Here is a 26,626-nt window from a genome sequence, read left to right as displayed (position 1 = left end):
ATCTGCTCTGTACATGTTTATACAGCGGTTCTGAAGTGTCTCATGTGTTTCTGTCTCTCTCTCTCTCAACCCCCCCTACTCCTTTTGACTCACAGATGGAATCTCCTGTCTCCACGCCAGCCCCTCCCCCCCTCCACCTCCTGGCCACAGTAGGCAACAGTGAGATTGCCTCGCCGTGTGAGCAGATAATGGTGCGTACGCGCTCGGTGGCAGTGAACACATCCGACGTGGCCCTGGCTACCGAACCCGAGTGCTTGGGGCCCTGCGAGCCCGGCACCAGTGTCAATCTCGAAGGCATCGTGTGGCAGGAAACCGAGGACGGTGAGTGAAGTGGCTCAGTGAATCTGTTTTCAGTCCTAGTTTAATATTAGATATTTTGTTCCCTTTTGTTTACATAGCCAGATTTGTTGCATTAAGATGTCAAAGAGCTATTTGGTTTATCAGGGCTTTAGTGGAGGCTCTCTAATTTAAAAAAACACCACGCTGTCATTATGATACATATTTTGCGCATTAAAGTGTAATTGGCTCTGCTGTGATTGCCTCAGGAGCTGGTGATGGTACTAATGTGTGCTTCAACAGCACACACGCTGCATTATATTGCCAACAAGAACAGTACTGGCAGGCAGGGCTTAGGTGGCCTTGATTTGTTTTTTTGCTGGGCAGCACACAGACGGGAGTTTGTTGCACACAGATATCTGCTCTCAACAACAACATGCCTCATAACACAAAGTCTTTTTTTGCAAGCCTGCCAGTTGGGAATAGAGTTGGCTCCTCTCCTGCGGTGCAGTCCGAGTGAATTTTTTTTATAAACCCTCTTAGTTTTTTTCTCCCCTTTGATCGAAAGCGCATTCAGCTTACTTAATTTTAAGATGTATCACCAGCGCTATCGGGTTCCGCCGGGGTCTGAAAAACGGCCCCCCCGCCCCCCTTTTTCTTCTGTCACGCATGTGAAATAATGCAAACACCTAATCTTCAAAGCAGATCACGCTCAGTCGCTCTGCGGGCATGCTGAGTACAAATCGCCCACACATCCACAGTGCTGCCTGTTGGTTCACTTGGAGGAACTAAACAGAAAAGGTCCCTGCCTCATCAACATTCCCAAAGCACAGTCCCTGCCATTGAGTGCCCCACACACACACACACTTTTTTTCTTTTTCCTTTTTTTCCAGATTTTTGCTCAGCCCTCGGCTGTGTCTGATTCACCCCCTGTCCTACTCTCCATTGCGGCTCTTTTCTGTTACCAAGCATCCAGCCAGTAACCCCCTTGACTCTGTTTCCAAGCAAACTGGGAGAGAGCGAGCACAAGGCAAAGGGTTGGGGCAGGAAGGGGGGAGGTGGGGGGGGCTACTTCTGTTAGTGACATAAACATGGCTCACAGCCAACACCAGTACTGTGTTTGTGCTCCCTCATTCTCTGCCTCCCACCGAGTGATTGACCCTCCCCCTCGCCCTGCCCCCTTCCCTTTCACCATCCAAGTCTGTCCTTCGCCGGCGCTCTCTCTCTCTAAGCTGCTATTTTGGCTGAAAGAGGTAGTGGTTTGGCCTGATGGAGCTGTGTTTCCTTCTGATTCTACTCAATCTGGCTCAGTGGGGGAGGAGGCTGGTGGGAGCTTTTGAGTGGTTTTAAAAGTGGTATGTTGGGAGGTGGGGGGGCTGCAGGTGTAGCACACAGGTTGTTTTGGCCCTCGGAGCTGTTAAGACCAGCATGTTCTCCAGAACCAATCCCCCTTTGCTCTCTTTGAAGCCTGTTCTTCATCTAAAGCCGTTTTCAGACATGAACTCTGGTTTTGTTTAGTCTTGAACACACCCGCCGTGAATCTGTGATTATCCTGCTGTATTTTCACATGGGCTCAATAGGAGATTTTCCATACCTTTTACTCGGGAACTGGAAGGAAAGGTTCGGGCATTTGTCTTATCACTCACAGCCCCTCTAGAAAAATTTGGGAAAATGTGGAAAATGCAACTTAAGATGAAACACATCAGGTAGACCCAAATAACAATGCAATGAAGGGTGAACAGATCTGTTGTATAGCAGCAATTACAAAGTGGCCCTCAGTCATCTCTTATGTGGCCTTGTGTTGCGATGTGGCTTTTGGTCTGTAGTGAATGTATTATGCCGTTTGAAGACTCTGTAGCTTGTTAATTGCCAAAAGAGTCGCCCACAGTTTTTGTCTGCGACTGCTGTGACTGAAATGTGTGGGTTTTTTTAATTCTGTGTCCAAATGTGCACAGTTGTCAGTTTTAGCTGGAGCTGAATGTGAGTGAATCTGAAAAGGAGACATATCTCAACAGCCTCTGTTGTTTTGGATTTAGCACAAGGCATTAAACAACACAAAGATGCATCTTCCCCTCTGCGTAATTTTAATGGTACGAGCCCCTAACAACCCACTGGCTAGTGTTCAAAGTGGAAGAGACCCAGATGCCGCTCACATCAAACTGCTCCGCCGCTCTGTTGTTTCTCCCCTAAGAGACCTGCGAGAGCAGACTCCTCTCATTGTGGGGCAACTGAACAAATGAGAACCAAATGAGGAAATCAAGCAAATCCAGGCAGAGTACCAGGGAAGAGCAACAAACAGAGGCCCCACAGACATAGCAGAGGCATCCTGATTAGCAGTGAAGTTGAGCAGTCTCCCCCCCCCCCCCCCCTCTCTACTTCTCTGCATGACAAGTCTCATATAGAGCTGTTTAGGCATGCACTTCATGTGTGTGCGTTTCATTTAGCATGCCAACCAACAGCTGCTTCATCGCCTCCGCCTTTCGGGGCCTTGTGGGAGTAAATGAACAACAGGCTCCCAGTAATTGTCTATGCCTCACCCAACTCGCCGGAGTGCCAGAGAAAGAAACAGAGGAGGAGGAGGAAGCGAGTGACACCTCACAAAACAGGATCAGAGGAGCTGCACCTCTGATCTGACCTGAGTCTCGGCTGATGAGGCCGCATCCTTTTTTTTTCTTCTTCTTCATCCTGTGTAATCTGAGCACATATTTGTAGCAGCCTTTTCAGCCAAATCTTCATAATGGCAACATTTAACCAACAGCCTGAGGCTGAAACCATCTCCGTCCGCACGAGCGTTTTAGTTCAGTATCAGCATTAATCCCTGTCCTTACTGACACACTGCAACATTTGCGTATCACGTGGTAGGGCTGGGCGATATGGCTGAAAACCGTATCACGATGAAAGTGTTTCATATCGGTCGATATTGATAATTATTGATAATTTTGATGACCTAAGAAAAACAAACACGAGCCAACGAGATGGCCCAACTAAACGTGATACTGTTAGATGATTGGCTATTTGGCACGTCTGATTTTGCCCGTCTATACTACAACGTAGCCTGGGGGTTTTCTAACTAATACAAGTCGATCAGCGTTTCCAAACTTCTCCGTTTCAGTTGCTCTAAAACTCCCAAGTTGTAGCAACATTGGTTTTAGAATGAAAATGTTGTAATGTGGATCAGAATCAGTGTTTATTGCCAAGTAGGTTCTCACATACAAGGAATTTGCTTTGGTGACTAGTGCATAACAGACATAGTCAATAAAAAAATAAGGGCGGATAAAGCAAATTTAAAAAAGCAAGCACTGTAAGTACAAGAGAAGAGCAATAAAGTGAATGTAGCCTTGGCTCATGTGGTCACATTATTATCCTGTGTATTCTGAGCATGTGTAGCAGCCATTTCAGCCAAATCTTCATAATGGCAAGATTCAACTAGCCACCGAATAACCCACAAAAAAAAAAAAACACACAAAAAAAACCAATTTGACATTTGATGCAGAAAAAATGGATAAGACGAGGTGAGGCAAAGTGACTCGGTGTCAGTCTGGGAGTGAGTGGAGTGTAGACAGAAGTGAGGGGGTGGGGGTATTTTAAGGCCCGGCACTGACACAAATCCCCTCGGCGTAGACAAGGCAGTGGCAGCTCCCAGGGTCGTGTTGGCAGAGCGACGGGCCAGCCCCTCCCAGGCTTAGCATGCTGATACCTCCAAATGTCATCTCCAAAATGCTGGAGAAGTTTGTTGCTCTTGAAACGCAGCCCGGAACGCCCTGGCTCCTGTTCCAGGGGATAGGGAGAACACCGAGGGGGGCCCCTTTGGGCAAACACTACACTACGCTCCATGCCAGTGTAACCCACCCCCCTCACACATCGCCCCTCCTGCACACAGCAGGCTGTTCCCATAGCAGGTCCCAGAGCTTCTGTAGCTCCCTAATAGATAAATAATTCAGGCTGTTTGTGATAAATGTTTGTCTCATGGATTATTTATGCAACACGTATTACATCATTGCAAGAATTGGCTTTAGCACCGGAGTTAAAAAGCTGTCAGGCGTCGGGATAGCACAGAGGTCAGCGTGAAACGGATATTCCTGACTAAACATTTAAGAATTCTTTTTTTTATTTCCCCCTTTATTTCTCCGAGGCCTGTCAGGGAATTGAGAAGGGGGGGACATTGAATGAAAGGAGCCCTTGGCTCTGTAGCTCACTTGCCAGTCATGCTTCCTTGGTCTTTTTGGACACCACATGTCAGTGGCCTCATCAAAATGTTTTTACAAAGGGCGAGCGGTGGCTGCTCTCTGTGAACTTGCAGTGGAAACTGTCCTTGAAGTAAGAGTGAGCATTGTAAGGAGGCCTGTAGCAACAAAAAAAGAAGATGGAGTGAAAAATCAATCACAAAGGACTAACGTCTGTTAACAGTAGAGGACACTGAGAAGAAAAGGAACAAAAAAAAGTGACATGCCTTCTTCTTTCTCAACCTCCCACTCTGCTGATTTCCATTCACCAGTTCCACGGCCTTGTTTGCTTTCCACCCTACCGAGCCAATCTAAATCCTAATCACTGTGCAAGAGCGGAGGTGGCCAATTTCCAGGGAAGAAATGTAGACACATCCACCAATGTGCCTGAAAAGATGGTGAAAATAATACCCTGTGAGGAAATTAAGATTTATATGATTCGCCATTCTTTCAGGGAGGAGACTTGTCTTCACCCAGATGGAGTGAATGAAATCTCTTTCTGGCTGAAAACTGCATTATTATTATTTTTATTTTTTCCAGGCACTTAAATGCTTTTGAAACATAAATCATATGCCTGGAGGAACTGTTGGCTTTGCCAGTGGTTGTCGTAAGGTATCACGTTCACTGTGTACACGTCAACGAGAACTCCAGCAATGCGCCTTTGGCAGACTTGTCTCCTAACCTTAACTCCATCTCCTTTAAGGGAAGAAAAAAAAAAACACCAGCGGGTTTGTTTTTAAGAGAGACATTGCAGATTTACCCAAGTGACATTTAAGGAAACTCCTCCTCGCCCCACCGCGATGCGTTCACGGCAACAAATGGACGTTGAAGCCGGTGGAGTCGTCAAATATTTATTTTTTAAGGCGGCTTTCTCTCTGTGATCTACTCCCACTGTAAGAGTAAACATGCGCTGATTCTGTGCAGGGGAGAGAGACTGCTGCATGCGGCTGATAAAGCTGCGTCGATGTGGAATGCATACTAATGCTCCCTCCCTTTGCCTCGCGGTGGTATGAGAGAATTGACCTTCTCACAGGCTGTTATTCTTGTCAGTGAGAGTGACTTTGCACTTTTACCTCCCGTGAACCGGGAATGCAGCCTGAACTTTTCAGATAGGGCTCACTCGAACGCCCCGAAATCTGAAATGAAGTCATCAATCATAGCCTCGTCCCATTTGCCGATAGCTTTATGTACTGTGCTGTATTACCAAGATGTGGCATTTCTATTTGTTGTACTTGTTGTACTTCTTTGCTTAGGCTTGGCACTACTACTTTCCTATTTGCTTAATTTAAAAAGTGCTTTACAGTGTTGAATATCTGCAACTCTTTGCCAAATTTGCCAAACATATTTCAAGGATAATTAATTATTCATCATTTGCAATAAAAATGGTAATTGTCATCAACCATTTCTGCCCTCACTATGTGCACATCTACGCAGTGCACTTAACAAAGTCCAAATAAAGATTGTAGGCAGGAGTTTCGGCTTTGAAGTCTTAACTGGAAGCACAGTGGAAATAACTAATTCATAATGGTAAAATGATAAAAATAATTGGAAGAACATGCTTCTAATGGTTCTCATGGCTTCACCAGACTCTCTGTGTTTCCAGAAGGGACGCAGAGAGTCCGACAGTAGCTTCTCATGGCTGGTTAGCTCTAACCACCAGCACTGCTGCACCATACAGCACATGCTACACTGAGTGTACTACGTGCTACGTGCGAGAACGCAAATGTTACTGAGAATACAGCAGGCGTGTGGGAGCTCTACCCAGGCACCGCCCCTCGCAAGAATGTTCTGGGATTCTGCGTTCTTCATATGTGAACAGCAAATTCCAGAAAATGTCTGGAGATTTTGGGGATTTCATTTCATGTCTGAAAACAGCTCATGTCTCCTCTAGGGATGCAATTATCGATTGTATAATCATCAATGACTCAGTCTATTATTTTCTCGATTAAGCGATCAGTTGTTTGGTCCATAAATGTCATATGGTGAAAAATGTCGATCATGATTCCCAAACCCCCTATGGGATGTTTTGTTTTGTCCACAATCCAAATATATTCAGTTTTCTGTCATAGAGGAGCAGAGAAACCAGAAAATATTCACATTTAAGAAGCTGAAATTAGAGAGTTTGACTTATTTTCCCTTAAAAATCATCAACATAGTTGCTGATTAATTTACTAGTCGATTACTAAACGATGAATTGTTGCAGCTCTAGTCTCGTTCATCGTCAACTCAGTCCTCTGTTGAAATTTTAAATATTCTGGGAGAGAGGGTTTTAGTTAGTAAATGAGGGAGCAGGCACCCGCTCTATCAGAATAATCGCTGATCAGTCCTATATTGATCAACTCATCAGTTAATCCCCTTATCATTTCAGCTCCACATTATAAGTTCCACTACTACTTGGAAATCAACGTAGGACTTAAAATACAACAGACAGTCCATTACGCCGCGTAACCACTCCGGTGCCATTAGTGACTCCTACGGTTCGTCCTAAATTGCTGCCTGCTCAGGATTTAAGATGAGGTCAGTCAGCACGCTGACACAACTGGACAAGCTCGGCTTGCTTTTATGCGCCACGAGTGCAGAAACGCTGTTAAAATGGACTGTTGGGAACATGCTCAGACACTTGAATGCTCAAACGCTTCATTTATCAAAGTTACAGTTATTGCTCGTGGCAGCACCCGGCTATCTTTTATCTTCTCCCCGTAATGAATCCTGACACTATTTTTCTCATTGTTCTCACTCTCCCTGTCTACATGCAACCTTGATGAGCTGGAGCTTTTAGTGCCAAGAAAAAATGGGAATGGGGGGAGAGAAAGAGCTGCTCTCTAGAGCAGGATACAAGGGAGGGGGGAGGGGTTGTAAAATCTGTCAATAATTACATTAGTGTCTGATTGTGTACTGAAGATGATAATTACAAGTGCTGGTAAGTTGTTTATGTAAAAAAAAAAAAATGTTGACTCCCGAAATCTCCTAAATGTTTAAAAGACCAATGGAAGCCCCTTAGAAGAATTTAATATTTGTGAGAACAGCATATACTGTCGCACTCAATCATCACACAGAAGTGGTCTCCCATTTGCAAAGATAACAAAGGGATTTTGACAAGGTCAGTCAGTGAAAATGCCATTAACCCCACTGAATTCATGTTGAGTCGCAGCGGAGCAGAGGTCAGCCGGTGAACCCACCACCCCCTCACCAGCAGCAGAGTGCTTGATACGCTGGCCCCTCTGCAACCTAATAAAATGGGTTAAGGAGGGAGTAGGGGGAGCGTCGGAGCTGAAGGGGGGGCAGTCAGCCATGCAGCAGACAGACCACACCTAACTTAATTTTACCGCTTACATTATTCTTGTGCAAGTAGTCCCGCACAAGTACGACGCGGACTCGGGCGCCTAAGGAGAATTTCGCTGTTTGTTGTTCAACAGCGACTGAAAGGAAATGAGTGGTGAAATTACAGGACAATTCGTCTCATTAATGTGAGTTACACTCGGCTGTCCTGAGTGACCCTAATAAGGCTGTCACAAAGGGGGAGATTGGGCGGGGGTCTACGGTGCAGGGGAAACTGGGTTTGCTCCAAATTGCGCCGACCCCTTTCCTTCACCTCGCAGCAACCCTGTCCTCGCGAAACAATTCCCAAATGAACTGCGCTTCGAAAGAGAATTTTTTTGACCAGTTCAACCAGAGTCTGTTTCTTCTCCCGAAACAGATCCAGAGCGAAAAAAGGGAGAAAAATCGTGGCTCACAAACAAAACAGAAACACGACATTTAACTCGCTGTGTATAAACAAATGAGCATGAATGGATAGTCATGTCGGATTCTCGTGTAATTTCCTCTCTGCCACAGGGAAATTTGTTTGGGTTATTTTGTCAAGGGCCTTCCATGTTTAGACTGACTCGACTTTGACATCTTTGTTCCGACGGCTTGACAATTATTCCCGGGATGAGAGCGTGCGGAGTAATTCATATGTCTTTTAGCAGTGAAACGTCATCTTTGTCTTTTTAATGTTTCCTGGCTTGAGCTTATTTTTTATGACACTGCCAAGAAGTTCTGTGAATTCAGATTCCCACTGTTAAGACCGTTTTTAGTGGTCCAGTGAAAATACTGTGCTGTGATTTATGTCAAATGCCAAATGAATTCCAATCTGACTGTGCGGCTGCACAGACGGTCAGATATGAATCAGATCTTGGACCACATATGCCACAGTTGCCTAGATGTGATCACAAGAATCGTGTATGTGGAAAGAAAATCTGATCTGAGTAACCTAGAGACAAAAAACACTTTGGATTTGGGGCAACTTGAGCATATCACAAATTATTTCCACAAAATAATCATGATTTTTGAAAAAGAAACAAGTAGAAGTGACTGTATCACAATAATGGTAATAAGGATTTTCAAACATTTGTTATTATTTCTACTGTGTTGTGCTGTGCGGTCTACAAATGTACTTTCACTGCTCCGAGGCAATTTTTAATAGAAAATCCTATTCACGATGATATATGATGATATAATAACTTGACATTCTGTAAGCCCCTATGACATATACACTCTGCAGGCCATAAAGAGCATCACATTGGCAAAAAAATTTATCAAGCATGAAGTGCAGCAATATTTTGAGTCAGTTCTTTTTTTTTCTTCTTTTTTTTAGCACCATTCCAAGTTGATGCATCCAAATTTCTCTGAATGTCCTTTAAAATGTCCCACGTAGCCTCAAACTAGGAGCCAGTTTTTAACAGCCACAGCAAATATTGCACAGGCAGAGATCTGAGGTGACCCAGACGCCGAGGGCCACTGTGACAGGATTACAGAGTTCCTTGGCGTTGATGCGGGAGGGTGGCCAGAAGGAAGCCAAAAAAACACGACAGCCAGTATAAAGACTATAAAAAGCCATGTTGGAGATTCTGCGCTTCAAGCAAAAGGAATTAATGAAGTGAAACTTGAGCTATTGGCCTACGATACTAAGTGTTTAAAGGTCTTCTGAGGCATATTTTCTTCTTTTTTTTGTGATGGTGGATTTGTATTTCAATTAGCATTATTTCTTACATTTCAATTTGGACATAGTCTTAATTAGACTTTCGAAGAAATATTTCCCAACCTGATGGGGAATGAATCAACTTTTAGAAAAGGAGAAACCCGACCCAACCAAGAACCAACAAGAATGGATCCAGGTTTTTTCTTTTTTTAACCCCATTCAAAAGCCGACCCTAGAGGAGAAGGATCGGTTCACAAGCTAACAGGGTGGAAAACAGCTGCTAAACAATAAGTGGACTGTCTTAAAAACAGATGTTAAGTTATAGAAACATAAATAATTTGTGTTTGGTCCAGGAGTTGTTATTTGGCTGGAGACGGATAAAATAAAAATCACACGGCATAAATCTTGTCGGCTCTTGATTCTCCTGAATCAAGCTCTTCAGCTGCAGTGCTTTCAAATCCACTTGGCTATCGGACATGTTGGCACAGGCACTCGGGACTTGTTGCAGTTAAAAAAGACCCAACCCGATTAGACTGAGTGGAATTTGGACCCTTTCCCCACTTTGGTCCTGGGTCGGGGTCTCGGTTCTACAGGACCCATTAATTACCTAGACTGTGGCAGCCAAACGGTGTCATTCATAATAAACACTGATTCATAATGAACCTGGGGGGAAATGAGTTCACACTTGGCATTGGAATACGCCCCCACTTGCGTCTCGAGTGACCATTTGTGATGCGATCTCACTTTCCCGCTCTATATGCAAATAAACACGCACATCCATCATGGCTGTTTGCAAAGACCGAATGTGTTGTTGTTTTTAGCCAGTTAAACTTTGACAGACGGGTCGTTTGTCCAAGTCCAAGAAGGGGAGTGAGCGTTGGGCAAGTTGTGGCTGAAAGAATCAATGCACTGCCCACAGCTCTTTAATTAAATATGATTTTAACCAGTTTAAAAATATAATTCAAAAAAAAGAAAGAATTACTCAAAGTTGATATTGTGGCATCAAATAAATCGATGTATGTGAAGTAAAGCCCGACCCAGATGGATTTTTTGGGGCCAATATCGATATGAGGGAGAACAAGATTCCCAATACGATACATCAGTTGATATATATATATATATATATATATATATATATATATATATATATATATTATAGAAGCACTGATAAGTCATTTCAGTTCATTGTGAACCTGTAGGAGGCCAGAGGACGTCGCATTGCTATAAGAATATGGCCATGTGCGTCCCAGACCACCTCTTCATGTGGTCTGAATAATCACATCATGAATGCGTCTTCAGTCGGGATGGGATCACCCCAAGACGGATGTAAATGTCAGTTCTTAACAGGCCCATAAAGACCGAATGCTAATTAAAAATCATTTAAAACTCGTGGTATCATTTCTAAAGCCTTTCGCCAGAGAAGCACAGAAAGGCGAGTCATTCATTCAGTCAGTCATTCATTCGCCCTGCCTTGATTTACATCCTGCCACCACCAGCTGCCAGAGCCATTTTGTTGTGGAGTGTTAGGAGAGCTTAGGAGAGGGGGGACGGACTGTTGAAGGCGTTTTTAGAAAAAAGGGGTCTGGGTTCTTTCAATGTGACAGAAAAGCTGAACTCGAGGATCTCTCCACTGCCCTGCGAACACAAACAACACGAACAGTTGGATCGAGCCTTGACCAAGCACTCATGTTTTTGGGGCCACAGAGCGAGGGAAGAGACTTGTGGCCAAGTGTCAGCAGGTTCCTGTAAACATATATAAATACCTTTTATACACTCGCTGCTTTATGCTAGAGGCAGCGAGAGAAAAATGAGGTCTGAACTGTGACTGGTGTGTGTGGGGGGGAGGGGAAAAGATTGTACGCTGGGGATGGTTATACCATTGAAAAAGAGGAAATGAGGGTGAAGGAGAGAGGGGAAAATGGGGTGAGCAAGAAAGGTTTCCTAAGCTAATAAAATGCTTGGAGGGATGGAAGCTGCCAGCCAGCATTCCTGTGCCATTAGATAAGTTAGCTCACTGCAGCCTTCAGTTTCTCTGCAGTGCTGAAGTGGCAAGCTGAGGTCACCACTGGGGAGTGAGGGGGGGGGGGCCATAAATTCACAGTGTTCTTTCAGCACGGTCGTTGCTCCTAATCCTCCGAAGCCGTTTGGTTGATGATTTACTTTTGAATTTATAGGCAAAAATCTTTAGAAATCTGCACTCTAATGTTTTGGTTTTTTTGCAAGGATTTAGTTTAGAACATTTTTGTGCAAATCTGCATACTTGTGGCATCCCGATGAAATTTTGCGAGCCATAGCCAAGTGAAGAGTATTCGGTTTCTTATGGAGAAACACATTTTGAGAGCAACTAAATTTAGATTTTCAAACGCAAGGTCAGGTATCTCACTCTGCACAGGTCGGATTGTGTAGCTCACACCAACTGCTACCAAATTCACACTAGCCAAATGGCAACGCCGGGGGCTTCTAAGTGTGACAGATTGCAGCAATTCCAAGGAAGTCAAGGAGCTTTTCTTGCACACTCAGTACAGGCTGTCAAACTGAACCATTGACATTGAAATGGTGTAACCCGGGAGCTGCCGGCTTGTTTTTTAAGAAGCCGTAGCGGTAGATCCACATTATCCCCAAAGGTGGAGTGGGGAGGGGTGCAAAATAATATTTGCCTCCAAATAATTCTCCTTGAGAGATTTCCTTCTGCTGTGAGGTGTCTTATTTCAAATGGAGAGGGTGTTCAGTGAGCTAGTACTCGCCGGTAACCTGAGTGTGATCATTCCTATCGAGCATTTTATAGAGGCTTTACAATTCTGACTGCATTTGAGTCTGTTCCAAGTCATTTAGACAATGTATCAGTCTTGCCCCTACGGCTTTACTGTGTGAAGGCGATAAAAAAAAATCTTTGGATCTTTGACTTGTGTAACCATCTTGCATGTGGCACCCTTTAGCAAAGGTCAAAATGCTGATGCAGCAGACACAATGCACGTTTTGCTGGCGCAGTGCAGACACTCACTGTAAAACATTCTCCCGTGTTTGGTAAATTAACTGTTACTTTTTCCAGTGTACTTGTTATGATTGTCCGAGTTAACACAAAATAAACGACCAGTTGTATTCTGTGTCTCGCAGGCATGCTGGTGGTCAATGTTACTTGGAGAAACAAGACATATGTGGGCACCCTGTTGGACTGCACGCGGCATGACTGGGCTCCCCCCAGGTAAGGAGCTTTTTTTTTCATCTTTCACTGGAGAATGCAGGGGTTAGCGATGATATTTGAATCTTCACTTATTATGTTATTAAAACGTCTCTGCTACATCCATCGGCTTTGCATACTATTTGCACTTTACAAATGGTTCACTGTCACGCATTGATAGTCGGAAATGTTGAGGTAGAAAAGTCATGATTACTGTGAATCACTGATGCATTCTCCTGTATCCAAGCTGCACTCTGTCTCCTAACCTTTTCATATTCTGTGCAATATGAATCCGCTGCGTTAGAATCAACTCACGGATATTTGCAGCACTTTTCCCATATATGCAGTTGGACCTTCCAAGTCCATGTGAGTCTTTATGTCGGGAGTAGAGAAACGGGATTCACTGGCAAACTGCTGATATCCCGGGAGGTACTAGAGGAAATAGAAAGCTACTCTAACAAGCCAGATTGGAGAATCCAATTATCAGACTGATAGCTTTGCCCTAACACCGTATAACGTTCTCTATCACAAAGGCTGCAATTTTTTAGATCACTGTTATGTGAGTGGAAGCTTAAGGGGGTTTGTGAATTCTGGATATTGGCCTTTGTTATGCAAATCACGCAGGTTGTGTAAGATGTATTTTCAAGAAGCTGCTTTGATTTCTGGATATTAATGTAAATATGAATTTATATTTGAAGTACATGCCTAAGTGCAGGAGGGGGAGAAAAAAAAAGTCAAGATTAAAGCACCGCTAATGGAAAACAAGGAGAGGCTATATCACACTAATGTATCACAGTAAATCACAATAACGTTCAGTAAGTGAGGTTTGCTGGGCCTTACTTGCACCAACACAGTCTTACAGTTTGCGGCACGACTACATTAGCAACACCATGAATAATTCAGAAAGCTTTTTCATGGAGTGAATATAACTTGGTCTTGTAATGAGTCTAAATTTCTCTACCACTGTCAGACTACGGATGCATTCACATCCCCTGCTGGGGCTGAAAATTGTTTGGAGAGACTTGTAGAGGAAGCTGTGTCATACCAGCCTGATGTTTCTCTTAGTCACAGATTGCTAACCACTGCTGTGCAGAAAGATAATTGCGTTACTGTTATGGTGAGATAAGGCCAAACTGCTATTTTAAGTGTTTGACTGACTATGTTTTGATTACGAAGCACCGTAAAGTCATTGCTTTGTTTTAAGTCCTTTCTCACTTGTAGTAGAAAAAATATCAGATTATTATGTAATGAGATAGATCAGTAGTATACATATTAATTTATTACAGTGTATGAGAGATTCTCAGTAAACATCAACACAACTCCTCCTGCAGAACAAACTAAATCAAGTGTCTGGTCAACCAGGGATATATCCTAAACACTTGTACATACACAATGAATGAAATAAACAACAGAGTCGTCAGGAGCATAGATGTTACGAAGCTTTCGGAGAGCCTTAATTGTTTTTAATCCGACCTTGACAGTCAAATATTTTGGTTTTGTTTAGTTTTCTAAAATTATATAATAATAAATAATGAAGTTATCACAGTAGCTCTGAAACACATCTGGACCCTCCAGATACAAGTGCATAACATAAGATAACTTGCCACATCTTGATTACACACAGAATATCTCCATTACAGTTAAACATTTGATTCATCTTTGTTCTTATTGTGATCTATTTAAAAAAAAAAAAAATCAAATTCTTCATGAAAGACTGTTGATCATTGTCAAAAGAGCCAATTATATTTACAGGGATTTAATTAAAGAAACAAAACAAAGTTAATATAAGATAAGAAGATAATGATTATGTCCAATTACTGCATTATTCAGACCCCATAGCAATGGTAATTTCAAAATGAATGAGTTATCAACCATTGATACTGTGACATCAGTAATTCTTATACGATTTTCAACACTACTGCAGGTTTTGTGAATCCCCGACAAGTGATCTGGAGATGAGGAATGGCCGCGGAAGAGGCAAACGAATGAGACCGAATAGCAACACCCCAATCAACGAGAATAGCAACTCATCTGACAACAAGGGCACCACCAACAACAAGACGCGTGCTGCTGCGAACAGCAAGGGCCGTAGGGGCAGCCAGACACCGTCAGAGCGCCGCACCCCACCCAACAGCAACACTGAGGACATCAAGGCTAGTCCCTCTTCAGCTGGGAAACGCAAGACCAAACCAGCCTCGGACATGGAGCCGAATTCCAGCTCAGAGGACACCAAAGGCAACAAACGAATGCGGACAAACTCCAACAGTGGAGGGGTGGGACCAACGGGTCTGCCTCTCCCTTCTATTAAGACTGAGCCACTTCCACCTCCCCTTGATCGCACCTGCCCCTCTCCAGTTCTTATTGATTGCCCACACCCTAACTGCAACAAGAAGTACAAGCACATCAATGGTCTCAAGTACCACCAAGCCCGCGCCCACAATGATGATGACATAAAGTTGGAGTTAGATGCAGACAGTGAATATGGAGAGGAGTCAACCCTCCACCCTGAACCAGGGAGCTGTAATGGAGCATCTAGCTCTCAGAAAGGATCCTTGTCTCCAGCACGTTCAGTTACTCCGAAAGGCAGGAACTTTGATGCTCAAAGTCCTTCCCCATCTCCTGGCAAGTTTGGTTCAAAGCAAAGTAAAAAGAAAATGGCTGAGACAGACCCAGAAACGGGAGGTACACCAATGGACGGGTGTGAGGATGGGCCATGCCTCACTGATGAAGCCAGTAATGATGGTATAGATGATAAGAGAGGATCAGAGAGGTCCAAAAAGGCTGGTGCTAGCTCAAAGGCTGATAAAATGGCCCAGAAAAACATGAAGTCACCACGGTCCATTGGTCCTGGCTCTGCGGCATCCCAGCAGATGTACTCTTTTCCTCCTGGAAACCCAAATTCTTCCCCCGGGCTTACCCCAATGATACAAGGTATTCCCAAGAGTCCCCAAATGAAAGGCACGCAACCTAAACCCCCTGCCATTGTAGATCCTGCTTCAAGTAGCTCCAAAGACAAGAAGAAGAAAGACAAGAAGAAAAAAGATGGTGGGAAGGAGTCTGACAGCCCCAAGCCTGCGGGAAAGGGTGGGAAACTAGAGGAAGGTAAGCTTTCATACTCTGAACCTTCTGATCTTGGAAATAAGGGGGAACTCCTCAATGGTTCCTCAGATCTGCATCAGAGTCGCTTGGCTAGTATCAAGGCTGAGGCTGACAAGATTTACAGCTTTTCTGACAATGCCCCTAGCCCATCCATTGGTGTAGCCAGTCGGATAGATGGCAGTGGGATGCCTCAGCCTCTCACGCCACTTCACGCAGCGAACCAAAATGGTGCTGACAGTTCTTCAGTCAAAACTAATAGTCCAGCATATTCTGACATTTCAGATGCAGGGGAGGACGGTGAAGGGAAACTAGAAGGTGTCAAAGTCAGGACAGAGGACCAAGCCATCAGGGAAAGTGTCAAAAAAGCACTTTTTTCAAATCAGACACCTAACAAAGACTCCCCATACTATGCTGGCTATGAGTCGTATTACTCACCCAATTATGTCAACCCCAGTGCCAGTGGGCCCAATCCAGGCACGCCTGTGGCTGAAGGTCAGGTTAAGATCAAAAGAGAGGAAGACCTGGACCAAGGGGAGGAGAAAGTTAAGGTTGAGATTCATGAAGACCGCAAACCTGACATCAGTGCTTCTGGGCAGCATCAGCAGCAGCAGCAGCAGCAACAACAACAACAACAACAACAACAGCAACAACAACAACAACAACAACAGCAGCAGCAGCAACAGCAGCAGCAACAACAACAACAGCAACAGCAGCAGCAGCAACAACTCCAACAGCAGCAGCAGCAGCAGCAGCAGCAACAACAACTACAACAACAACAACAACAGCAACCCTCAGTCATCCAACAGCGCTCCAACATGTACATGCAACCTCTTTATTACAACCAGTATGCTTATGTGCCCCCATATGCATACCATCCCGATCAGGCCTACCATAACCACTTGATTAACACCAACCCAGCCTACCGGCAACAGTGCGAGGAGCGGCAGCGACAGATGGCCGAACAGCATCGTGCTGCTGAGAAGAAGTCAGATGTAGCCATAAAAGAAAGAGAAGCCTCCATGAAGGAGGAGTGGAAGCAAAAGAGCCCAATGCCCCCAAGCCTCTCCAAAGCCCCAAGTCAGCCAGACCTTGGGAAGACGCCACAGCCCCCAGGTAAATCAAGGGACTCACCCTCTGAGCCCTCCTCCAAATCCATCGGGAGCATAAAGGTGGAGGACCCTAAGTCCATACAACCTGAGGGGCTAAAGATGAAACTGACCGAAGGGGGCCACCATGTAAAGGAAGACTCCAAGCAGACACTGGAGTCCAGAGGTCAACCAGGGATGGAGCAGGCCATGTGGTACAGACAGGTAAATATCAATGTACTATGACAGTGCTTACAGCATATCCTTGTAAATCTGTTGTGAGATTTTTTTAGAGCTAGATGTGATTTGTGCTGACTAGGACCTTCTTTCTCCCCCCTCAGCAGTACTCCGACAGCCAGAAGCCCCAAGCAGAGGACGAACACCAGCAACCTCGATGGAAAGAGGAAAGGGACAGAGAGCGGGAACGCGATCGTAAAATAAAGGACGACAGGTCGAGGCCCAAGGACAGTCAAAGTGGGCCCAAGGAGGACAGTAAAGACAGCGGCGATCCCAGAATCACTTCTGAGGACCACCGGGTTATGAGCAAAGACTCTCGTTCGAATCCCCATATGCAGTTTTCATCACCACTAGCGCAGCACCAGGGCTACATGCCCTACATGCACGGTTACCCCTATGGACAGGGCTATGACCCCAACCACCCTGGATACAGGGGCATGCCCTCGGTCATGATGCAGAATTACCCAGGTACGACAATAGTTTGATCCCAGTTTTTGAATGTCCTCTTAGTAAAAAAATAATATGCAATACAATAAATAATTACCTTTGGGGCGGCTGTGACTAGAGCGGGTTGTCCACTAACCGGAAGGTCAATGGTTTGGTCCTCTAGTTCACATATCAATGTATGATTGGGCAAGATTGTTTGGGCAATTAGGGCAAATTGCCGCATGAACGTGTTGGTGTGACCAGTCATGTTTAGCGGTTTGAGCGTTGTATTAATTTAGTCCATTTACCATTTACATATTTTTAAGATTTGTTTGAACTGCTGACATCCAGTATGTAAAATTCTTTTGACTAGTGAGTTCAGTCATTGCTGCATGTCTTCAGTGGTTCCCGTGTTTTCTGTTGGTCAAATACAAGCAAGACCAACATAAGCACTGAATCAGAATGGTGACTAAGCCGTTGGCCCTACCTGTATTTTAATGTGTTAATGAAATTGGATGAAATGGCAGCATAGTCAACACGCCTTTAAATGTTTTTTAAAAACAAAATTGCTTGGTAGGACAGCTTCAAATTGTCTATCAACATGTATTTAACAGTCTTCGAAGGATCTCTGGGTTTTGTGTCATCATTTTACTCCGAACCAAATTAAGTTTTTGCTTAAAGGTCTAAAGTAATTTGCATGAAATGATTGCGATCATTTGGTGGGGCTTGTTAGGGTCAGGAAAACAAAGTGGGAGGTTAGACGGGTCAAGCCAGTCAAGGATTGAATTTGCTTGACGTTCAGTGTTTCTGATAAGTATTGATAACGTGTGTGAAATATAGTAGAGTAGATAGTGGGAAAAGATGTAGTTAAGTTTTTTTTTTCCACTGGCAATATTGAATGGGTTGGCACAATTGCATGTTTGTATAAACACTACTTGGAGTTGTTGAATCTCGTGTTAATCAACAGATTCCTGGAGGATCTGAACGATGTAGACAATGTCAACATGTACAGTAAATGTGCAAAAGAAAAAATTGCGAGTGTTGCCTGGTAATTCACCAATTAACTTTTTGGTTTATCAGACGCAGCAACTGTATGATTAACATTGTAAATACAACATCCACGAAGGTACAATCCTCAAGGCGATTCTCTTTGAAAATTAAATTAAAGGGCTGTTTTTCGCAGTTCAGTCGACTGAAATATGCTGCTCGTTGACTGTCAGTCCCTATGATATCCAAAGTTTTAATTGTTGAATAATCAACAATTAATGGTCAGATTTGTTTTCTGTATTATCTATTTTTTAACCATTGATTTTATTCGTCGCTTGTAGGTTCCTACCTACCCGGAGGTTATCCGTTCTCTCCGTATGGAAGTAAAATTGCCGGAGGCGAGGAAGGCGGTGACAAATCTCGCACGAGCCCCACGGTCACCAAATCGGCAACAGACTCCAAAGCCCTGGATATCCTGCATCAGCACGCCAGCCAGTACAAGAGCAAATCCCCCACAGTGGGCGACAAGCCGCCCCACGACAGGGACAGGGAGAGGGAGCAGGACCGGGGGGCTGCTGGGGATCGGGAACGGGAGCGCGAGAGGGAACGAGAAAGAGACGTGGACCGGCCGCGCTCCTCCCCCTCCCAGCGCATCATGCCCTCCCACCACCACCTGGGATACCCCCTGCTCTCGGGCCAGTACGACCTGTCCTACACCACAGGTCAGTCTGTCAGTCCCGTCTCTCCTGTTCCACAGTGGATTCTCTGACTTAACTATGCCCTAAACTAGAATTTACAACACTTACATTAAACGAGGCCCTCAGTCCAGAATACTTAACGCTCTGTAATTAGATTCAGGCTGTTAAGTTATGGCACATGACCAATCAGCGATCTAAATTCACAACTAAATTAGGCGTTGTCGCTGATAGCCACGCATTTTACGACGCGCCATAGGTTTTTTGCCCTTATCAGCCAACAAGCAGCCCCCCCCCCCTCCCCATTACCCACCACTGAGGTGAGAACAGCAAGATCCCCCCCCTTAGCAGCACAGACAGGGTAAAGACTGACAGTGAAACAAAACACAAGCCCAGCGAGACACCGAGTTAAACCGAGAGCTCTGTTTGCAAATGCAGGTGGCAGAAATAAACAATGTGCAGGGCTCTCGTTGAAATATTTAGGGCAATGAGTTTGGAGCGGTGGCACAGATGTAGAACACCGGTGTAGAAATCAAACTGCATGTTTCTTTGTCCGGCGCTCATTCGAATCGAAGAGAAAAGAACATCTCGCTCTGCTCTTTTTTTAACGGACAGCAGTTACGTTACAGACTCAGAAGGCAGCGATGTTGTAAAGAAAACGAATCCGAAGCCATACTAAACCCCGTATTATTCTGCCGCAGTCGAGCACAATATGTGCAGGGCTGCCGCTCAGCCCCTCGCCTCATCCACTTCTTAAGTGGTCCTCCGAGGACAAGTGGGATCACAGTGCTGATAATAGAGAAGCTGGCTGACGCTGCAGCCTGCACTGACATCTAGTGGAGACTCTGAGGTATCACAACTGGTGAATAAACGTTTATTAATTCGAGGCAGTCCTGCAATAAATCCTCCTCCGTTTATGCTACAACTGTTTTGTTTTTTTTAAAGTAGTTTGCCGTTAAATGTGTGTGATTGGTTGTTTCTCTTATTTTGTCTTCCCTAATTAAATGAATGAGTGTAGGCGAAATAACAGAAACACCTCTGTAGTCAACAGCACCACGCACTGAACCAATTGTGTAAAGTATTTATTATTTTATGTAAGGCTACAACTAACGAGTATTTTCATTGTCTATCAATCTGTGGATTTATAATTTTTTCTGGATTAGTTGTTGGCCCATAAAATGGTGGAAAATGGCGACCGTGTTTCCTAAACTCCAAGATGATGTTTTGTTTTGTCCACACACCAAAGATAATCAGTTCACTGTCGAAGAGGAGCAAGGAAACCAGAAAATATTCACATTTAAGAAGCTGAAATCAGCAAATTTTGACTTCTAACTGATTACTCGATAATCAGAATAGTTGGCGATTAAATTAGTAGTCGATTACTAATCGATTAACTGTTGCAGCTCTAGTTTTATGTTCATGGATTAATAAATAACCTGTTAGTAAATAAATGTTCCCTCTGTGTCATCTCGCAGGGAAACCCGACCGTCACACCTCAACCCTGCAGAGATTCATGTGACTGGCTCACGTGTGAAGAAGATCGTCCGGGCGTTACCTTTTTACGACATCAGTTGAATGGTGTTTCTATCTATATTTTTTAATTTCCTCTGCCGAAAAAGGACAGGCAGATTTTTTTGTTTTTTCTTCCTCCCCTCCTCCTCGTAAATGACCCCCGAATTCTCCCAAAAACCTTGGACTGTAACAAGGCCGACGAAAACCCAGGTTCAAAGCCATCGCTCTGCCCCGTCACGCAGAGGAAACAACGACCCGCTGATTCTCTAGTCTTTGCACTGTCAACAAATACAATGCAAAAAGAGACTATCGGACTGCCAGAACAGCTTTTTGTTGTTGTTGTTGTTGTTTTGTTGTTTTTTTTCTTCCTTTGACTGCATAGTTTTTTTTTTATGTCGCACGCAGAAATGAATTGGCAGTGATTCTGGGGGGAGCTGGGTGGCTGATGGGGGAAGAGGAGTCAAACTAAATTAAAAGACTTGACTAAAGGACGGGGAAAAAAGCGGATCATATTGAAATGATTTCAACTCGATGTCTTTGGCTTCTCGTACGCCGCCGAAACAACAGTATATCCTTAACTTGACAAACGTTTGGCTATATTTTGTGTTGGGGGACGGGGGGGAGACGGAATATGGCAACGGCTGCTTTCTTCAGAGACTTACGAGCCGGAGACTGAAGTTGTTCATTTTTAATTTTTTGGGTTCATTTTCCATCATCGTCATCGTCGTCAGTTCCCATCTCTCCTTTGAACCCTCCGCTCTTTGTTTCAGGGATGATGTGTCGCGAAGGGACCGCATACACCTCAGTGGAGAATAAACACTATGTCATGTTTTTCTTTTTTCTCTCTCGACAACACTTCAGTTCTGCTCCGCGTCGTTTGTTTGTGTGTTCACCTTTGATTGTGTCCAACCGCTGGTTTTAGTTCCTGAAAAGGTTCTCACACACACACACACACACACACACACACACACACACACACACACACACACACACACACTCACTCCCGACGGTGAAGCCACATCTGCAGGCGACCGGTTTCACGGGGGCGTTGCCGTCACTACATTCGGACACTGTGTGTTGGGGGGGGGGTGGGTCTCTGATGTCTTCACTGTAGCTTCATTCAGCTCATCCACTTCTTGATTTCTTTTTCTGTGAACTAATGTGAAATTTCACTCGACTCGTGTGTTTTCCCTGATGTAATATAGACTCCTAGCCTGCTTTTTTATGTGCATACATGTTTATATTTATCCCGGCACGCAGCTGTTTAGAAATTATTACTGTTGAAAAGCTTTTTCACAGAGTTCAACATCTTCTTTTGTGCTCACAGAGTCGCTGCTGCTCCTCCGACATCTCCTCCCACTGCTCCCCAGCTTTTTTGGTTTATCTTGCTGCAGATTTATAAGAAATACAAATAAAAATCTTATTTTATTATTAATGTTTTCAGCCCATCTCAAGCTCGGTTGCATGTCTCCATTCATGTCAACGTGCACATGTGCCATTCGACTGGTTCCACATCTCGGAGTCTATTTCAAAACGGCACAGCGGCGGCGACCGACTGTCGGCTGAAGAGAGGCAAACATTTCTCTTGGTGCTTCGCTTGCTTGTGTGACTTCACCACAACACACGTCCAACATTCAAGGCGGTCGCGAGCGTTGGTTTTTCTCGTCGCCCCGGCGGCGAGCTCTTGGATGAGTCCGAATAAAACGGGTCAGCAAGTCCAATCCGTCGGACACAAACTTCCTTTGTACGGCTGCTGCCTGAGCTCAACGCTCGACTACTACTCGGCTACATTAGACAAAAAAGTGCATGAAGTTAAAAACCCCAAAACATACTCTGTTGCTGTTCCTATCACAGAGCAAACGTGAGCCAATCAGATGCACGCGGTGAAATTGATTAGAAAAAAGGAAAGGCTGAGTCGATCACTCACACACGTGACTGAAGCTCTGCTGAAGAAAGAAAAAAGAAGCGCGTTGCTCTCGGCGTTTTCTTTGGATCTCAAACTGGTGTTTCGCTGCTCCGGAAAACTGAACCGAGTCCGGTCCACTTAGCGTCTGCACAAAGTGTAGCGCGACTGTCAGCACGGCCGCTCCCTCGTGGATTTCCAATTACAGATCTCGTACCTCAGGGGTTGTAGGTTGAAATCGTATCCACGTGCTGTTTGCAAACTCGCCCACGACGGAGAATCGCTCCCAGGTTTTTCGTGCCGCACCTACCGTTGTGGCTTGTGACCGTTCCTCTCCGTCAGTTTAATGAGAGCAGACTCTTGACCACGTTGTCATTAAATTAAATGTTATTGATTTTATCATTGGTCTTACAGTCTCGCCCTCCTCCACGGTGTAGCTTATTTCTTTTCTCTTCCATTTAACACTGTATGTGATCACGTCTGCAAACCGCCAGTGAATCTCACGTCCCCTGGAGTCGGACGACGGTGGCTCTTCACTCCGAGGGTCTTGGACATTCCAAGTAAAAAAAAAAAATCAGTTGCCAGTTTATTTCATCTTTTTGCCAAGATGCTTCATCTTTTGTCCTTTTGCAGGATTTTGAAGAAGAGGAGTGGCTGACTGTGGTGCCGTGTGACTCGTACTTAAATCTGTGAGGGTGATCCAGGCAGCTGGGATGTTGTCTCTAAGGTTATCTTTTTAGTACCAGCGGACTGCGCGTACGTTTAGAATTAATCAGACCATGGTTGTGACAAGTGCATTTGTTCTCTCTCTTGAGAGAGGTAGTGACGTGATCTCGGTAGTGGAGCGGAGCCCGGTGAAGACCCGTGTGTACTAGAGTGGATGAAAAGGCCAGAGAAGGCCCCGTTTGCCGTCGACGTGTTGGAAAGTGCTCGGCTCGTGTGTTTTTGCGGGACCGTCTTTTTGTCTCATGGTGAAGAGTCTATTTATTGGCCAGCAGTTGTCTCAATTGGTGCCTAGTTGAACATTCTCCTGTGAAAAACAGCATTGACACTTGCTCGTTCGTCTTCTCCCCGACCCGCCTACTGTCACACAAACCTCCCCCCTCCTCCTCCTCCTCCTCCCAAAAGTTCCACGACTGGTGCTTTGGTGCAAGGATGTTTACAATGTCTTCATTTTCTTTCCGCGTGAGAGGTTCAGAACTCTTTCCCCCCCGTCTCCCCCCGACTCTCCCGCCCTTCAGGAGTTTGTGTAAAGTGTACATTACCATGGTTCTTTTTTATACAATACTCTGTAACTTGCCTTTGTAAATTTGGGCTGGAAAAAATAAATCTTTTTATGAGACTTATCTGTCCAGGGAACTGCTCAGTGGCTCCTGCTCACGTCAATGCTGTGGAATTAAGATGATGGCGATAAAACTGTTATTAAAAAAAAAAAAAAAAAAAACCTTGAAAATTCATGTTTTCAAATGAATGCATATCTCACACTGCTCAGCGCATGTTTGTGCAGATCAAATTCATTTTCTGTCAGCCTCGAAAGTCCAGACATGAAAGCAGAAGTCATCGTGAAACAGTGATTTCACTTTATTTTAAATAGCCATGAGTTTGGCGAGTTGCTATCTGAGTGAGTTGAGGACTTTATATGATTTTTATCATAATGTCAAACAGTATATACACAAAAAATCCACAAAAATGATTGATATTCATTAACTAGAGCTGTGATTCTCAACCTGGGGGTCGTGAGATGGTCGTGGAGAAAAAAAATTATATATTCAAAATAAAATAACATATTTTAGACTGGGAATTGCTTTTCCATTAAAAACCGTATGTACCAGTGATAACATCTGATAGAATGCATGAATGAGATATTAATATTTTTGTGAATTAACTGACCTGGTGGCTCGAGGGAAGAGAAAAAGAATTGAATAGAACCAAAAAGAATTTTATTTTTTTTCCCCACACTCGCACAACAGTCAAAATTGAGCACAACTTAATCGTAAGGTTAAGAGTTATGGCGCGGCAGAGAAACATAATACATCTCAGTTTCCCCGTCTGAATAGACGGGAGAGCTGCGAGCCAACCTGTCCAACAACTGCATTACATCTCATTCAATAAGTGCATTCAACCATAAAGACATTACATGTGCAAAGTGCAAGAATCATGCAAGTACATGAACATTTGTATTTATTTATTTGATTTATTTACCTCTTTTGAAAATTGATATCAAGTCAAATATTTTTCACAGATTTTTATAAATGACAGTGGAGAAAGTTTCTGTATGTGACCATGGAAAGAGTTCCATATTTCCGAACCTCTGTGATTGATGCTGAATTGGGAAGAGGTGGTTTTCGCGATTGGGGGCGGAGCTAGGCTGCTGCTCGGGGTGGGGTCATCGTGAAATTGACTGTTAGAGGTGAAGAGAGGTCGTTGTTTAAGGAACCACGAACAAATTGAGCCACTTGAAGACAGTTCATCTGATAAATGTTACGAAAAAGCAGAACAGAGGCAATGTATGAATCTGAGGAGCTGATGATCCTGACCCCTCCAATCAAACAGGCTTTCTTCTGTTTAAATGATGGACGAAGGTCTGAACAGGCGAGGTGTCAGTCTGGGGGGGTTTCTCCCGTGCTGATGTCAACGTGGAGCTCCTTCCACCACCGTGGAACCGGGTACCACGAGTCAGAGGTCGACAACCAGAGAGGACCGATGCTGGAAACAGGGAGGGGACGCGGAACCTGCACCGAGGCCTCTGGCCACAGGAGAGCAGTGTCCCTGAAGACAGGATGCTCCTCTTCTCACTCGCTCGCTGGTCATTCAACACCACACACGTCTGCTGTCGTGGAGACGTGTGTGTGTGTGTGTGTCTGTGTGTGTGTGTGTGTGTGTGTGTGTGAGAATCTCTGGGACATTGTGGCGTGTCAGCTGCTAATCACGCCAAGACTCTTAACTAACAATGTGTTTGCTCTTATTATCCCCTCGCAGCTGACCTTCGCAGCACAGGGCGGTGGAGAGTGTCTGCGTGTTCTGCGTCTCAAGTTGAGTTTTGCACGAGCACCAGCGAGATTTTTGTGCTTTTCGAAAATTCTTTGAATGATTTTTGATTTTAAATTCTAAGCAGAATTTTTTCTTAAAGGTGAGTATTGTATAATATTGTAGTATATATATATATGTATATGTGTATAATTATGTGTTGCAATATGTCCAGGGGGGACTTTAAATCAAAAATCCTGCATAAAAGAATTGCCAAAGATTTACTAACTAGACGCAAATCTGAGGCTTTGCTGCTTTAAAATAAAAGAAAAACCTCAATATAACTTGAAAGTGAATATGTAATAATTGAGTTCCAGACTGTTGATCAGACAAAGGAAGCAGTTTAAGGATTACCTTGAATAACTGGAGAGCTGTGGGGAAAATTCTTTGAATGATTTTTGATTTTAAATTCTAAGCAGAATTTTTTCTTAAAGGTGAGTATTGTATAATATTGTAGTATATATATATATGTATATGTGTATAATTATGTGTTGCAATATGTCCAGGGGGGACTTTAAATCAAAAATCCTGCATAAAAGAATTGCCAAAGATTTACTAACTAGACGCAAATCTGAGGCTTTGCTGCTTTAAAATAAAAGAAAAACCTCAATATAACTTGAAAGTGAATATGTAATAATTGAGTTCCAGACTGTTGATCAGACAAAGGAAGCAGTTTAAGGATTACCTTGAATAACTGGAGAGCTGTGGGGAGTATTCATGACCATTTGAATCAGCGATGGATAGAAATATATATTGTTATGTTGTGTAGTAGTTGTTGTGTTGGAGCAGCTGTGAGCAGTTCATCACTTTACACTGTCCTAGAACTTTATCTGCGTCAGGCAGTTGGGTTTTATTTTGAACTGGCCCCGATGCTGCTGAACTGAGGATGTGCTCTGTGCATTAGCATAATGCAACATCAGTGATTACGCCGGGGATGATTTTGTCGAGTGTAAATGTGAAATCTGATTATCCTCCCTGCTCTGGGCTCTGCCGAGGGAGGGAGGGAGGGAGGGAGGGA

General features: G+C 44.2%; 1 protein-coding gene across 2 annotated transcripts in view; it reads left to right on the top strand.

Moving 5' to 3' along the window:
• LOC118302607 (zinc finger protein 609-like) overlaps positions 1-23,923 on the top strand; it is a 71,612-nt gene extending 47,689 nt beyond the window's left edge. The window contains exons 3-8 of one of the 2 annotated variants that reach the window (XM_047331453.1): positions 96-321; positions 12,574-12,661; positions 14,562-17,046; positions 17,166-17,526; positions 18,813-19,193; positions 20,642-23,923. In XM_047331453.1, coding sequence (XP_047187409.1) covers positions 96-321; positions 12,574-12,661; positions 14,562-17,046; positions 17,166-17,526; positions 18,813-19,193; positions 20,642-20,685 — 3,585 coding nt within the window. In that variant the 3' untranslated portion in view covers positions 20,686-23,923. Of the gene's footprint in view, positions 1-95; positions 322-12,573; positions 12,662-14,561; positions 17,047-17,162; positions 17,527-18,812; positions 19,194-20,641 lie in introns of both variants that reach the window. The other variant, XM_047331452.1, reaches the window with a different exon arrangement.
• The last annotated feature ends 2,703 nt before the right edge of the window (positions 23,924-26,626 follow it).

This window comes from Scophthalmus maximus, chromosome 4 (genome assembly GCF_022379125.1).
Source record: "Scophthalmus maximus strain ysfricsl-2021 chromosome 4, ASM2237912v1, whole genome shotgun sequence".
NCBI lineage: Eukaryota > Metazoa > Chordata > Actinopteri > Pleuronectiformes > Scophthalmidae > Scophthalmus > Scophthalmus maximus.
Note: the sequence above shows the minus strand (reverse complement) of the source record. Positions and strands in the feature narration are given on the sequence as shown.